General features: G+C 36.1%; 1 protein-coding gene across 1 annotated transcript in view; it reads left to right on the top strand.

Moving 5' to 3' along the window:
* Positions 1–15342, top strand: part of LOC144452403 (vesicular inhibitory amino acid transporter-like) — a 55140-nt gene extending 39798 nt beyond the window's left edge. The window contains exons 3-4 of the mRNA XM_078143493.1: positions 353–507; positions 13391–15342. Of these exons, the coding sequence (XP_077999619.1) occupies positions 353–507; positions 13391–14452 (1217 nt within the window). The 3' untranslated portion in view covers positions 14453–15342. The remainder of the gene's footprint in view (positions 1–352; positions 508–13390) is intronic.
* Positions 15343–17500: the final 2158 nt, after the last annotated feature.

The raw sequence follows: 17500 nt of genomic DNA, 5'->3' as shown, positions 1-17500 counted from the left end.
TATTTTTTTAAATGGTAAGTAAACCTCTTCCCAAGTAGAAACATTGAAACATAGGGAATATAATAGGGACTTATTCAAAGACATTTATTTAACAGAAAACCTTGAATTATATATGTCAAAGGACAGGTAAAATGTAAATTTCTCTCTCAATGTATGTATTTTTTATTTAGTTTGAATGCGCTGAAAATGTTGGAGCCAGATACAGATTTTATCCGAGAGGAATTAACTTTTATGTTAGTTCCCAGACTAACATTACTTTATCCAAAATAAGGACGCAATGATAGTCACAGAAAATAAGCGATAATACTGAAGTAACCATAGTAACTATTTTCTGTCTTTTTTTTCTTATCAGCTGGTACAAGTTCCACCTGGTTGGCGGCTTGGAACGTGGCTAATTGTATACAAGGCGCTGGAATACTAAGTCTACCGTATGCAGTCAAGGAAGGGGGATATGCAGCAATTATTACCCATCTTATGCTTACTGCTTTCGGTTGCTATACTTGTAAAGTAAGTTACAGAATACATACCTTGTTTATTTTCGTTATGTCCAAATGTAGGCAACATCTAATATCTAGAGAACTGCCCAATAAACGGTTTTATTTTCAATAACAAAAGACGCACACAAATAGAATTCATATTCGTATATTCTTTGAATTGTCACACAATCCAGATAGAGATGCACTCATTTTCAGAAAGCACAGTGGTTTTATTATATAGTATTACAAATTACTCTAAAATGTATTACAACTTGCTGCCGATCTCATTATACTAACACTTGTTTTACTTTACATTGAAATCGTGTTTAGCCTGTCTGCTTAAAAATTGTTCTTCATATTGTTATCTATATTTTCAAATATATATTGCAACAGTAAAATGTTCTCTACGTTCCCTGTGCTTTTCTAGAAGGTCCTACTTTTAATGCATCCTAAAGATGCAGGATCTATGAATGTCCAGGTCGACATATTTTCCTCTCCAGTGTTCTGTTCTAAACATGTTCTCAAGCCAAACGTATAGAGCAAAAGCTTTACAAAGTATAATATGGTCCTAGAATATTGTATTTTGGATAATGTTGAATGACCTTATAGCTGAGCAGAGACTGCTAACATCAAAATAAAAATAACAACGAGTAGTATTTCCTTCTTTAACAAATGGGAATAATAACGTTCAAATAGCGGGACAGGTTGCTGAACCACAAAGGGACGGCATTAATTTTAATAAAGTTACAATAGGCGTGTTGGTATACCCACCAGGGACCCTGTTTTTAAAATGGCCCTTTCCATCCCCTGCATACTAATATTAGTCAACATAATTGATTTTTAAAGTAAAAGTATGTTAGAGAGTATGAATATTTGTAGAACGAACGAAAATACAAGGTTTCAAAGATGTTTGGAAACTAACTTGTCATAAATATGTCATGGTCAAAGTGCCAAGGTTGAGCATGCGTACATGATATAAGAAATATGTACAGACGAAAAATAACAATTGTTACATTTCCAGTCAGGAATATTCGTTTAGAAGACTTAATATATAATTTACTATTGAACCAGATGTATCTTAATGGCTTCGTTTATTTATTATGTAAAACGCGTGGGTTTAATAGACATGCAATCGTAGGTTTAACTATACACGTCAAAATGAAGATGTCATTTCTACATTCAACACGTTTTTATTCCTAGCTGAACTTATATTTCAAATAGACTAATGTGTTTCTTTCTTTGATCGTTGATGCATTAGTAAATGAATATTTTAAAACGCATTAGTAGGATATTATGTAAAAAAAATCTTTTATATAACAAAAATATTATGTACGCAATTATTAGAGATCTCAGGCCTTTCATGAACATGATATACCGTTATATCACAGCGCATCATATCTTGTCACATCATGTCATATCACATACCATATCATATCTCATATAATAGGATATCATATCATATAGAATAGCATAGCATATCATATCATAGCATCATAGCATATCTGTCATACAATATATATATATCATATATCATATCACATCATATCATACCATACCATATCATATCATACTATAATATAATATATTTATATAGCTTTTTACCACACTGTGTTCCAAGCACTTTTCAGTTATTACCCCTGGTACGGACCTATAATAACACAGTGGCCCTCTATTCTTACTCAACCCCCCCCCCCCCGAGAGCATATAGTGTCATATCATATTATATCATGCTACATTATGTTACAATATATTCTGCCGTACTATATCATATCGTACTGAATCATAATCAGATCATATATCTAAAACGTCATATTTCATATAAACCTAAGATATATCGTATTAGTCTACAAATTTCACACAAACTTACAAACACGTGGGAGTGAGGCTCCGTTATGTTTTGTTTGCCTACTTCACCAACCATCATAGGTATGCATTTACATACTAAACACATATGAACTCAAGATATGTGACAGAGATAGTGATATAAACAAACAGAGTGTGACGTCCATCATTTTGATAAAGATCCACGTCAGTGGGGCCTATCGGGGTAGACATTTTTTATGTCTGGTTCTCGTGTTATTAAACAGTTTATGGTGCACTAGAACTACTCTGTATTTTTACTCTCATGGGGCCATTCATTAGAATATTAAAGGATGTTTTTTACGAACTGAGACACAGATAAACTTTGACAACGTTTTGCAAATTTATAAACTTTTTTTTATTCTTTATCACTGCAAGCTGTAACCACTAAAAGTGTATGCATTTTCAACTGAATACTGGGTTTTTAAAGAAAATATCGTTTCAATACACTTTCAGTAAGCCTTTTCTGTCATTGCTTGCAATACGGGGTCGTCTTTAAAATGTCAAATCAAACGGGTAAACTTTGCAATCAGAAGAATCTTGCAAAAATAAGATAAATAGTGTGTCTGCCAGCAGGGTTGATTTTGTTGCTAACAAAAACATGGCTGTGTGACACATGATGTATTACAAGGTACTGAAAAGTGTGTATAATGTACTTTTTTGGAAGTTGTCATTTTTTGAACGGAACTGAAACGAAAAACACAAATTTGTAAATATAGCAAATTCAAGTATAAAATCCATTTCAATCAAAGGTTAAGGTAATGCCTTTAAGGTTATTGCCGCTTAAAACCTCACAGCATTATCCATGTCTCAGAGTAATTTCACAGATATATTGATGCCGCGTGTTCGTCTGATATCATTACCGTATCACGTACAGTGATAACAACCCTGTGTGTAATCATAACGAAGAAACCGTGACATTGATTATCAATGAAATAACAAAAGAACCCGGTTGGAGGCCTATTATTCCTAGTTTGATGTAATGTGTCACATTTCAGAAACAAGAACAAAAAATAACAAGATATCTCATGATTTTCAGATTTAATGAAATTGTGTGAAAGACAAACTTTACACACGGTGAATTACGAAGGAAGAAAGTTTCGGAGAATTCTCCCTCTAATTATAAGAGAAAACACTGGACTCATTTCCTTTAAGTTTCCGTAGTTCACTTTAAGTTTTGAATGTTGTAGTTGTATATATCCATACGTGAGGTCCAGAAGTAGAAATTTCGACACGATTACCTTTGCGAATAGCCGCAATTGATTTTACCTTACATACATACATACATACATACATACATACATACATACATACATACATACATACATACATACATACATCGAGCCGTCGATCCACACGCAGATACATATACGGGTGTGTATGTCCGTATATGTCTGCCTGTCTATATGTGTATATATCTTTGTGCAATCATATCCACCATTATACTTGACATTGTGCTATTTATCCACCATGAATCAAAATGTCAAATATATCGTCATCGTCATCTCATACTGTAATCGTATTCCTCATCTTTTTAAAAAATCAGAATGGCCTTGATTATACAAACATTGTCAGCACTTGGGCAAGAATCTGTAGTAGAATCTATATATACAACAGTTTATCGCGAGTTTCGCTAGAATGTGAATTTTTTTTTTTAGATATCTTCTTGTTGAGGTTTGATAAGGATAAAACTACTGCCGAGGTCGCCAGAGGATGTTTACACACGGGTGTGATCATGACAAAATTAACAATATGGAATAAAACTGAAAGGTCAAACGAATTCTAATGTTAAGTCAGCGTAAACAAAAAGAAATGAAATATTGTAAGATCTGACAGAATTAATAAGTGTGAAATTATAAAATGCACACAATATGTGACATAGCCGTTATCTCTTTCTCGCACCGCGCTCTGTGTAAGCGTTATAGTCTTGAGGCGTTGAATGGCCTATAGATTCGATAAGATATAAACAGGGGTATAGTTTACAGAATAATTGTACCCAGCACTTGGATAAATGTGAAACAAACGTGTGGAGGTGCACTTCTACTGAATATGCAGTAATCAAAGATGGGTGTCTTATGTTGGATGTATTCATGGCGACTCATCAAAGTCAATGTCAAAACATTAAATCCCCATTAGTGTTTATAATTACCCACCGAAGTTCTCAAGAGACACATTGACCTTCTACTTGGAAAGTAAAAACTGTATTATATTATAATGTATCGTACTCGCACTCTTAGATCTCACTTCACTTCAATGTTTTATGATATCGTTGTTAAAGATTTTTTTAAAAGCTCGTTTTCCATTGCCTTTCACAACTTGCGTACAATGAGAACATAGCAAGAACATATCATTATAGGCGATTCAATATCAAACAGAACGACGGGTTACAATGTTACAGCTGTTATGGGATGAGCATGGAGTTTTGATGAGATAAGGTAGTTCAGTATGACTTGCTACAACTTATAAGGTTTCATGTTAAGATAAACAAAATTAAGATACAGAGCCTGGTCTCATTCTGTGGAAGTGTTCCATTGCAGCTGGTCTGTGTAGTCACTGTGAAATTGGATACTTGAATGTTCAACATGTACAGTCTTCAACGTCTACCATGTGTCTATTGTAATAGTAGTGTGCATGATGCTACTGTTTAGCCACTTAGGAAGGAATAATTTTTGCTAACATAACATCTAGTGGCCCTTGATATCACCCCTAATCCAAACTGCATGCTTATCCTGTAAAGGCTGTAACATAAAACCTTGTAGCGAGTCTCACTGAACTGATATCACGTTTATTCCAAATTACATGGTCATCCTGTAATGGCTGTAACATAAAACCTTGTAGCGAGTCTCACTCTGATATCACGTCTATTCCAAACTACATGCACATCTTGCGAAGACTGTAAGCTTATAATATGCAAAAACACTAGAAGAGAAACTTTGGGAACATTTTTCCAGGTAACTATCATGGTTGATTTAATGTCCATCCTCTGACACTAGACATTATCATTAGGCGTGTCCGATCTTCTTATGAGTATACCTACATGTATGCCGGATATGTTAAAAGACAATTTCTCCCTTTAGTGTATACACAAGTAATCCAAACTTTATCTTTAATATTGATATTTAAAGTGCATGTATATGAGCCTATTCAAAGTCATGCCTTCAGCTCCGAGGGGACTCCTGCAATTACATCCTAAAGGTAAATGACTTCAAAATACTTTCAGATGTACAGGGCATTTTGATATCAAAACAAGTACGTTGTACACTGTAGGCGTAGATACAAGTATTACAATCAGCGATATTCACGCTCAAATACAATGTCTAAAAAAGACATTTTCATCTGGGGTAATCCAAGTTACTGTAGAATACGTACGTATACATGTACGTATGTACATTACCAGAAAAATATAATTTATGAAAATAGTAAGTTAATACCACAGAATGTTCCCATGGTTGTTATGAAAGTATTTACACTTGAGTCAAACAACTTGTGCCACTTTAAGTGATTTTAGAGTATGGATTGGTTAAGATATGTTTTGTGTAGGGTGGGTTTTGCCAAGTTGGGTACTGGTTAAGCTGGGTTAAGGTATGGGATATTAGGGAAGGGTTGGGGTATTACGATATATTTCCATTAGGTAGGGTGGGATTTACCATGTTGGGTTAGGCCAGGTTAGGCTAGGGGATGTTATGGAAGGGTTTTGGTTAAGATGTATTTTCATAAGGTAGGATGGTTGGGTTAGGCCAAATTAGGCGAGGGATGTTATGGAAGGGTTTTGGTTAAGATGTCTTTTCATAAGGTAGGATGGTTGGGTTAGGCTAGGTTAGGCTAGGGGATGTTATGGAAGAGCTTTGGTTATTACGATATATTTCCATAAGGTAGGATGTGATTTACCAAGTTGGGTTAGGCCAGGTTAGGCTAGGGGATGTTATGGAAGGGTTTTGGTTAAGATATATCTTAAAGGTAGTTGAGTTACATTACGTAATTTATATGATACTATCGGTACTTCTGATAGAATTATTTCAAGTTAGTTTTGTGTGGTGCAATGTAATCTTGATGACTATAGAACAACGACTTGTGCACTCACCTTATCTATAAAGTAGACAGGAAAAGGAAAGTGTTACCCTGATCACTCATCTAAGGTCATTAAATTGTGATATGCAATTTAGTTCTATACGTAAAAGAAATCATTACATTTTGCTCGGTCATGACTAACAGTGAAAACTATATGCTCGTGACTTTGATCATGTACTATTGTCATTGATTTGCAGCACTCTTGGGGACCACACTCGTGCTCTCATAACCTAGTTTCTAGGAATCTGATCGTGTGAATAGACAACGTCTGATGTCTTGAATTGAAAAGAAGGAGATACAGCTAAAATGATGTTAACTTGGTGTTTTACTCATGTGCCATGGCATTTATTACTCACCCTCAGACAACGGCTAATGCAAAAGAAACAATTACATAGGTGCCGTACACAATGGGGATGTGTAAATAGTAAAGTTGAAATGTTTATTATCAGTTAGAAAATGAACAATTGTAGCCATTAAAATCATCAAGTCCGTGTGTAATGTTTTCATTAGAAGCCTGTTTTTACTGCAGCGTGAAAGAATACCAATGCTTATCAGTGTTCAATGTGATTGGGCAAAGGATCCTGTGTTTCTGTTATTGTTAATCTAGACTTGAAATATGTCTAACTCTGTGTCAAAAACGTAATGTCACATGAGTGAAACACCAAGCCAACATTATTTTAGCTATAACATACAATGGAAGTTAAAACTTAAAACAGAAGGTTGTGGGGCTCGATAGAAATTTTATAAACATTGCTACATTTTATGTTCAGTTGCGACAAATGTCTTACCAACATTGCTAAATCTCAATGTCTGACGCGACAAAAGTCACATTAACATTGCTAAATCTACGAAAACTGAAATACAGTTGTTACATCTTAATCCGCTGGCATGTCTAAAACAAAGTATACACTGTTACAATGTATATGATTTTGTGACGATCTGCTAAGATAACGGTAGCTCATACACAGAAAATGCAGCAATATTGGGACACTAGATTAAGCAGTGTAATTAAGATTAAAGTTGAGCCAGACGAAAATGTTGCAATCATTTTAGTGGGATTTCTATAAAGCCAGATGATAGAATGTAGAAATGTCAGTAAGATTTTTGTGAGCAGGACGATGTTTTGTTTCATGTCAACTAACTTCCATTGTATCTCTGATATGTATATGTCATCGAAACTAAAGACTATCTCCAGTGAAATGTATACCACAGTGTCATGCCCCTGAGTCATGTTTGTCTATGTTCAAATCTAGACTTATATATATAATACCAAACTAATTTCCTTAGATATGACAAAGCCAGCTCGCTGGCAGTGAGTTCTTATCGAATACGATGATTGCATTGAAAAATGACGCCAGTTCATTAAACACAGCATCCAAAGAGTCTGGGATGGGTAAAAAAAATCTTATAAAAAAAATCATTTCTTCAAATTTTGCAGAAACTTTGCTCTGTGAACTATTTTATTCTATTGTAAGGGAGCCTTCAGTATTTACTAGGGGCGGGGGAATTAGGGGGGTCACTTTTTAAAATCCTTTCTCAGGGGAGGGCCATATTTTAGAAAATGCGATTTAGGGGAGGGTCACATTTTACATTGCTTCATTGTATTGTCTAACATTGCATTACTTTGGGGAGGTTGTCATCCTATCGCTGCCACCAGTTCCAAATCATATAGTACTGCCATTCGGTTAGGGTTGGGGTTAGGGTTAAGGTTATGGTTAGGTACCATGATATCAGCCTATATCTATCAAATTGCTGCTGAAAACTTGTGTATACACTAATTAATTATCAGTTGTGGTGTAAGAGGAGGAATGGGTCTCTCACAGGTGTAACATGGGAACAGTTGGGTAAGATACTAGGGATAATGTTGTGGAGATGTTCATCCTGCTCCCGACGATGTCATGAGTGTGCCAATCTAACAATTGGGAGTTGAATTATGGCCTTCAGCTCTGCCAATGGGATCCAAACACAGTATTTATTATTGCAATGCCTTCACATCCACATGCATCATGGCGGTAGCAATGGGAAATTATTCAATGCCTTTACAACTATCCACATTGGTGGCAGCGGTGGGATTGAATCCTTACCATTGATTCTTGGACTCATGTCCTATTTACATTGCTGACGGCATTAACTAGCGTTTTGAACTACTTTAATAGAGAGAGGGTCATGTGTTAGAGAAAGAAAAGTTGGGGGAGGGCCACTTTTTAGCACGATGGAGTCGCGGGACAGTCCGAGCCTTATTTCCCCCGTCCTCCTCCCCATTGTAATAACTGAAGGCTCCCTAAGCAGAAAAATAAAATTATATTGTTCGTCTCTTTTAATCAATACTGTTATGGGTTTTACATAGTGTTGTATATTTACGCATGTGCACACAAAAGCTTCCGATTGTACTATTTTATTGATTTTGAAAAGGGTCTCTTTCTCTTTGAAATAATCATTCGTCATGTGTCATCAAATTTTTAGGTCATGTAAATAAAATAGAATTCGTTGTCCTCTTGAATGACTCCATTTCAACTTCATCGCTGGTGTATACAGATTGCCAAGTCCTACTTTTTATATACTTTATATTGTGGTTATTTTGCCAGCATTTTTGATGACACAATGCCAATATTTCTTTAATTCAGGTGATCGCAATAACTCTACAAAGAATGGCCTTTATTTTCACAATTAAGGTAGTACTTCTTTTAAACGTTGAATGAGATATTAAGTTACCAATTGTCCTAGTAAGATTGCTATTTCTTTAATTTCCGTTTGAATCTGAGTGAAATTTACACACTGTGTATAAGACCATTCCATTAAAGCAGAGGGAGTATCATAAGAACATTCAATAATTTTGTAAGGGGTAAGTCGGTCATTAAACCTCTTCTGGAAATATATTGGAATTAATATACTGTTGTTCGATAGTCCTGAGATCCGTTTTATTTGGTTCTCACCAAAACCTGCTAAACTTTTGCCCCGAAACGGAATGATGTCCTGTTTTGATAATTATAAAAAAAACACTAGCGTGAAGTTCATACCTGTTACGTTCCTTGAGGATTGACAGAGGGATAATCTATTGCAACACGCCAAAACATTAGCTACTTCAAGGGTGCTGAATATTACGGTTAACTTTCGTCTGTTAATTCAAGACATTTACTAAGCAATGACTGAACTATTGCCCTGCACCATTATCAAGCATACGACAGGAGATTCGACAATTATTCTCAATAACAGAAGTTCTAATAGAACCCTAATTATCTAGTCACATTAAAATGATTTTAGATTATATGCACTTGCTCTTGTATTCTTTCACTTTATATCGCACAGAATCGCTGAATAGAGCTCATATATACAATCAAGTTGAAAGTGACAATCATGATTTGATGATAATCATACTGATTAATCAGATGTCTACTTTACTATACTTTGAACTTGACTGTACGTCCTTGGTATCTAGATTTTCGTCAGCTAAATATGGTCAACAGACAGGTAATAAAATCCAACTTACTCTGTTTAAATTGTAAAATAATCGAACGTCACTTTTTGTTTCGTACACAGTCAGCTATAAACCACCTATTATTAAAACAGTCAGGGCTGAACATCGTCGTAAAACAATAGCCCTCTTTTACGGCAGCTGTGCAATTTACAAGACGCCGCCATTATTTTCCGTCGCGTCTTAGGAAAATATGCTCTAACGGCTTGCTTACGAGAATGGAGTGAATCTAGTGCAAATAGATAATTGAGTAGCTAAAATAAAAGATATTCTAACTAAGAAAGTTGAACACTTCAGGAGCTTTTCTTTCTAAAAAAAAATAATGCACAGCGTTAATTTTTAACGCTGTGCATTGTGATCATTGTGTAAGTTAGCATAGACGTTGGATGTTTAAAATCGAGCAGCTCTAAGGATTATTTGTAAACATTGCCTTCATATCGATATATCCAATTTGATTTACCATGAATATAAATTAAGTTACAACTCATCCTACACGAGTAGTGTATCAAAATTCTTTCAAATACTTTCTTTTGAGATAATATAAAATAGTTTGAGCTGTGGAACTAGGTGGGATATGTGGTATTCCATGAGCATACTCAATACACATAGAAAGCGCATAGAAATCGCGTCCAAGAGCTAATTTTCCATTAAGGTCAGGACAAAGAAATTGAGTGGATGTCGTCAAAATCGAAAGTCGTCAACAACAAAAGTCAACCTAGAGTTCGTAAAAGCATTAGTTTTTCCATTCAGGTCTTAAGATAAAGGTATTAGTTCAGGTAAAGGTTTAATGAACTTCTCTGATAATTCTACTGATTAGGAACATGTCTTGGCGTCAAAAGGAGCGGCAAATAAGCGCGTGAGCATGCAGACGACAATATCTTTATTTTTCGGATTTTTTTAAAGAGAAAAACAAAATTGGCTGATCTTTCCCTGTAATGCATTTGGTGAAGACATCAGGGTAAGGAATTGTTCACACAAATAGAAAAGTCTACTCTACTGCGTTGGTGTATTGCCAATAAAATCATTAAGAGATAGCGAAACGTTGTGAAAAGATTACATTTAAGACTGCAGATATGCAAGCATTCATGGTGACATCATAGTTGTAAAGATAGAGCGCTAAATATAGTTATCATTTTCTCTTAATTGACCTTTAGGTCATCGTCTATGATAATGGCGGAATTAGACTGGTTCATCACAGTGCGTTAGCTAAAAGGGTACCCTTTATTTGCAATTAGACGCTGCGAGATTGTGCCAGGACTTGCTTTTGTATATCTTAGTTCAGATCTGTCGTGCAATACCAAATACTGTAAAGGATGACGGTGTCGGGTTCAAAATTATATTCTTTGTTTTGTTGATTCACGCGGAAAGGAACCGGGCAACGAAAACAGTGCAAACTGCATGTACTCCAGTCTTTACAGTTAACGATACTGTGTTGAACCTACGGTAATTAAATATTAATATATTCATGATAGCTCCGGAATATAGATATCGTTGAAAACCATGAATGACTGGAGACGATGTTTGATGAGCTGATAAGTGTGATCTCATATTCACTTTTGGGAATTGAAAAAAAAAATGGTCATCTTATAGTTTGTTTGATAGCAATCTAGTTAATGAAGCTTCCGTTCGTATGTAAATGGGGATCTACATATACTGTAACTTTATAAGCATGTAAACGGCCGGTACAAATACAAGGTTATTCCGAGTCGTACGAATTACCACAATGTTGATCGATGAGGGCGCTAAAATGACCAAAATTTGGCAATACTAAAATCTCAGAAATGACTAGTTTAATGTAATGTAATATGTATCACAAATAGAGAAATGAATATTTCATGGAGAAAGCAGCTACATAAATCTACTGTAAATGATTTTGGCATATCAGGTGAACTTATTTGCTGTGTGTATATATCGTTTATGGTTTGGCAGTTGCTTTAACTATAGAAAGTAGCCAAGGGGAAAGTAGTCACTTTGGGATCTATGATATGAGGTTTTTCTTTTGTTCCCCTCGGGTAATATTTGAGTCTAAAATTTCCAGACAAGTAGGTTTTTTAAAACTATGAATAATGTGACATTTAGGGAATGGATAAAGTGAACATTACAATACACGAATATTAGACTAAGGTGGTATTCAATTCTGCTTCACAGCAGACAAGTTCGAATGATTTCGGACAACTATAGCAAATGCATGTAGTGCTGTGGGGATAAACGACAACGTTTTTGGATTGAAAATGGGAAGAAGAAGAAATTATACATGTATAAGTACACGTAGATAATATGGGAATATCATGATGCAAACTTTTGGAGAGATGAAAGCAATCATATGAACTCTATCATTTCAAAATTGATAAAAACAGGGATCGACTTTTAATCATGATTTTCATCTCCTTACCCTACTGTTTTCATTAATTTTACAAAGTCTGTAGCCATACGAACACTTTCATGGTTTCTTCGATTTCCTAACAACTGGTGTACTTCGCGTCGGGATGCCCTTCTTCCGAGCTTTCATATCCTCGAGAACAACATGGTTAGCTTTTAAGCCTCAAATGTGCTGTTTGAATTGGGTTAAGGGAACGAGCAGAATTTTATTAATGGCAGGGGGCTGAGGAGAAAATGGGGAATGAAAAAAATTGGAGTGCGAATGAGACAGACAGACAGACAGACAGACAGACAGACAGACAGACAGACAGACAGACAGACAGACAGACAGACAGACAGGCAGACAGACAGACAGACTTAGCGTTGTTTTAAATTTCATTTTATGCTATAAGGCAGTGAAGTAGTGCCATGTAGTGAATGTGTACGTAATATACATTAGATACATGATGGCCTGTGCGTAAAACGTTTAAGTCACCATCAAGAGAGGGCGCCTAGTATCACGAATGCCAAACGCCGACACTTAAACTTCGATCGGTATATTGAGATTGTTAAGTGGACACTTGAAGTCACTTCAAAGTCTGAGTACACGTAAGGACTTTTTATAGACTACCTCCTTGTATAAACATGTCAAATCTGACTTTAGCGACGTCAATGTGACACTTCCCATTGATTTGTCGACAAAAAGAGCATGATATGCACATCAAAGACTTGTTAGAATTAACGTAGGCGAAAAATCAAAATAAATCTTGAGTGTATGGAAACTGTTACGAGCATTAATGAATCTGAAACGTCACCACTACTTTTCAAGGTCGAAGAACCTCGGATGCCAAGAAAATGTTATTTTTCTAGTACAGGAGTGTAGACAGCGTGGTTTTGATTCTTCTGTGCGTTTAGGAGTCGGGTTTTTAAATCGTTGGGGAGACCATATATTTTTCTCTTTTTTGTTTTGTTTTGTTTTCTTTCCTTTTCTTTTATAACAAAATTGCAAATACTCTTTTCTTTAAAATTTGGCGCGAAATACTGCTGACTTGTAGTACAGCGGTTTACTTGTATTTGTACGTCTACAACCTTCAACTTCAATAAATCAGGTTTATAGTGATCTTATAGATGTTTATATATCTCGTTATTCTTTCAGATTTTAGGAAACTGTCTATATGAAAGTGAATTATCAGAAGATGGAACCGTTCGTCAAGTCCGTGTTCGAGGCAGCTACTCTGACATCGGTGATGCATGTTGGAAAGGTGGAGGTCGGTTCATCAACTACATACAACTTATAGATTTGATAGCTGTGGCCGCATTGTACCTGGAGTTACCTGGCTTTTTAATGATGGATGCATTTCCAAATGCGCCGGTGTCGCAAGTTGGTTGGACTGTGATTACCGCGGTGATCGTCTTACCGAGTATTTTCCTCAAGACTTTGACGATGATCGCCTGGTTGAGTATGATGGCTGTGGTGGCGTACTTCATCATGGCGGCCTGTGTGGTTGGTTATGGGCTATCAATCACAGACAAGTGGGAAACGTCCAACTGGCAACATTTTACTTTGGAAACGTTTATGGTGTCATTTGGACTGACACTGTTTCACTATGATACCGTCTACGCAGCCATCCCGAGTGTTGAAGAGAGTATGAAAAACCGACACAGGTTCGATCGAATGATTAACTGGACTTTTGTCTTGCTGACTGTGTTTAACTTACTGTACGGAATCATGGCTTACCTGACTTTTGGCTCTAATACAGCCGAACTGATAACCGACAGTCTACCACGCGGTCCATTCCATATTGTAAACGTGTTGGTAGTTATCAAAGCGTTGCTTACATATCCTTTAATGATATTCATGATTATTACATACATTGAGTGGCTTCGAATTAAATTTTTACCACCGTGTCACGGGGCAACAACAGACCAGTTGCCAGGCACTTGGGCAATGATATTCCGTGTAGTTTTAGTACTATTCACGCTTTTCCTAGCAATAGTTGTGCCCCATTTCCGTCATTTTATGGGCTTTATAGGTGCGTTAATGACACCTTTTGTAGCCTATATTATCCCATGTGGTTGTCATTTAAAATTGAAGTATCATGAATTGAGATGGTACGAGATAACATTAGAAATTGTAATAATTGTAGTCGCTATTGCAGGTGGGACGCTAGCCGTGATATTTGCCACCAAGCAATTAGTTGAAGCATACATTCCTTGAAATAATAATTGTAATGTTTAGGTTGGACTGTGTGGAAAATCAAGGCACTGTGTGTCTTTATGCCGCCGATGATTTCGTCTTTCATTTCTTTGCTGTGATAGTTTACAAATATGCCGTGTATGTTATGTCTGTGTATACTTACCATGTATCTCTGTAAAGCAGGTTGGTTTTGTTGCTAAACTATAACAAATATTTGGGAGTTCTATAGTAGTGTATGTCCCAGGAAGGAATGTTATCCACACACTGCGACTCTGATACTCGAAATACAAACATAGAAATGACACCGGAATTCTACATTATGTCACGTAACCTAAAGAACTGAAGTTGACAAAATAAAGACAACAAATGGAGATCAGGCTCTGGTAGAAAAAAAAAGGCACCGGACTGAGAAATCATTTGATAACAACAATTTAATTGTACAATGTACAAACACATTTACTCATAAGCTGCCGTCAACTGAATGCGTTCTAGCATAGTTGTACTGTAGTATGTGTGTATGGGGAGATTATGGCAAACATGAGACGTAATAATCCAATGAGAAGAGTTAGAATATGACTTGGACTACAAAACAAAACCTTAAACGGTTGCTGAAGACAGAAAGTACCAATGCCAGTAAGCTTACTGAGATGGTTGTACCAGTACCAATATAGAACTATGTATAATCATATACATAATATTGTCACAGATGCGAATTCCATCCTCACCCATGTTTGAAATCTATGTTTTACGCTGTGTCGAATGTTGAACTAAATCTAATCACGCGAGAACAAAATGATGTGTAAATAAAGGAATTTGTGTTCGCTTGTGTTAGTTAGTATAAATAGTGTATAGAAGGCGTACTTTACCTGGTGGGTATATATGTAAATGTAAAAGAATGTTTACAAATTTCACGATAGCAATAGAACATTTAGAAAACAAAAATATGGACAACTTGTTGAATAAATTTGATTGTGTGTTTCCCACGTGTTATTGTGTAGTTTCCTTTCTTCTTGCAATCTGTCGCCCTCTTTTGTCATGCCCCAAGTGTCGTAGATTTCCGTTATCTGCTTCTCTTCGTTGTGAATCGGGCCCAGAGGTGCACATATAAGCATGTATATCTCGTCCACTTCGGTAAGGCCTAAAGAAATAATTGTTTGGTTCCGGTTACTCGACCCCCACCTAGCTTTTCACTGCCGACCCTAAACTTTTTTTAAGTATTCGAACAATAAAATCGCAAAAATTGTGAAGTCTCATGAGAAATAAACAGCACACAGAGCTAGAGACCCTTTGGAAACCAATGGAAAACCTGAACCACACACACACACACAACACACACACACACACACACACACACACACACACACACACACACAGACAGACAGACAGACAGACAGACAGACAGACAGACAGACAGACAGACAGACAGACAGACAGACAGACAGACAGACAGAAGAAAAAAATCTACCTACCCCACCTATTCTAAAATTGAGCGTAACCGGAACCACACAATTTTTTTATCAGGCCATTTTTCTTTACGTGTTCATATTTCCCAGAAGTGGGCTCTGAAGTCTTTTCATTTCATAATACTCCAGACATGCCTCACTGGTAACTACTGGTTGCCTAAGTTCCAGCCTTCATCCCATCCGAGTCCAATAAACGTATATTTTGTCTTAAAATGCATTTATGTAATAATGATGCCAGAAACGACATCTTTATACACAACATGAATGTTTAATGATTCAACTAGTCAACAGACACTTAACGATAAAATGTCTATCAACGTGTTTTATGACTGACATTTTTTCTTGCGATATTGTTTGGGGGTTTTTGTATTCGAGTAAACAACCTGGTCACTTTTCTGCGATGATTTACATACACATGTATTTGCCAGATTTAAGTCGAAAATTAAACAAAATTGACAAATCAAGTGAAGAAAGGTGAGTAATTATCGGCAATAAAAATAAATAAAAATAACTTTAAATTCCTGGCTGGACCGCAACAATAGTTTTTTGTCAAACAAATCGGGTCTGTTGCCAAAGGAAAACATATAACACAGTAATATACACATACAACATAAACAAATTAAAAACACATACATGAAGTGCAATGTCATAATACAAATAATTACACCAGTAACAACAATATTGAGCATTGAAAAGCTTGAGGTATGTGTAATACTCACCTCCTTGCCAATTCTGCCAATTTTCCATGTGGACATCTACATTCTGCCGCAGTTGCCATACATAACATTCTGTTGGCCAACAGTTCAAATTTACCAGAAAATGTCTGGCGGAGAACTATTACTTCAACACTGTCCAAACTCTTTGCAAAGACTCAAACACTCATCATATATTCTTAAATACTACACCACTACTCGAGTGCTGTTCGGGTTTAGTACGTCACCCCCCCCCCCACACACACACACACATCACCAATGTTGGTAATATTTTTGCCGAGCCAGACGATAATGTCGCAATTTTAGTAACTTAAGATTTTAGTCGAACAAGACGATAAGATTTAACAATGTTGGTAAGATTTTTGCCGAGCCAGACGATAATGGCGCAATTTTAGTAACCAGACGATAATATCGCAATTTTAGTAACCAGACGATAGATGTCGCAATTTTGGTAGCTTCAAATTTTAGTCGAATCAGACGATAGTCTAATAATGTTGGTAAGATTTTTACCAAACCAGATGATACATGTAGCAAGGTTAGTAAAATTTTAGTCGAACCAGACGATAAATGTTCCAAGGTAAGTAAGATTTCTGTCGAAAACGGAATTAGACGACGATTTGTTGCAACTTAACTGACAGTTTACTGTCTAAAGTGTCACTTTGTGATACGAACCATAAAGATGTCAACCACCTTATTAACATTGTTTATAAAACGACAGCTAGTCAATCACTAGAGCTAATTTGATCGATCTAAAGTCACGGCACTTCAGTAAACGAGGAATACAACAATTGATTTCCTCTCTTTAAATACAACGAAACTTTGCAGTGCGTATATGTAAGTTCTCTTTTATCCGGGTTGTTCTGCTTCGCTGGCTACATTCTTCGTCAACTTTG

The sequence above is a fragment of the Glandiceps talaboti genome, chromosome 22 (assembly GCF_964340395.1).
Source record: "Glandiceps talaboti chromosome 22, keGlaTala1.1, whole genome shotgun sequence".
Lineage (NCBI taxonomy): Eukaryota > Metazoa > Hemichordata > Enteropneusta > Spengelidae > Glandiceps > Glandiceps talaboti.
This window is presented reverse-complemented; position numbering and strand designations above follow the sequence as displayed.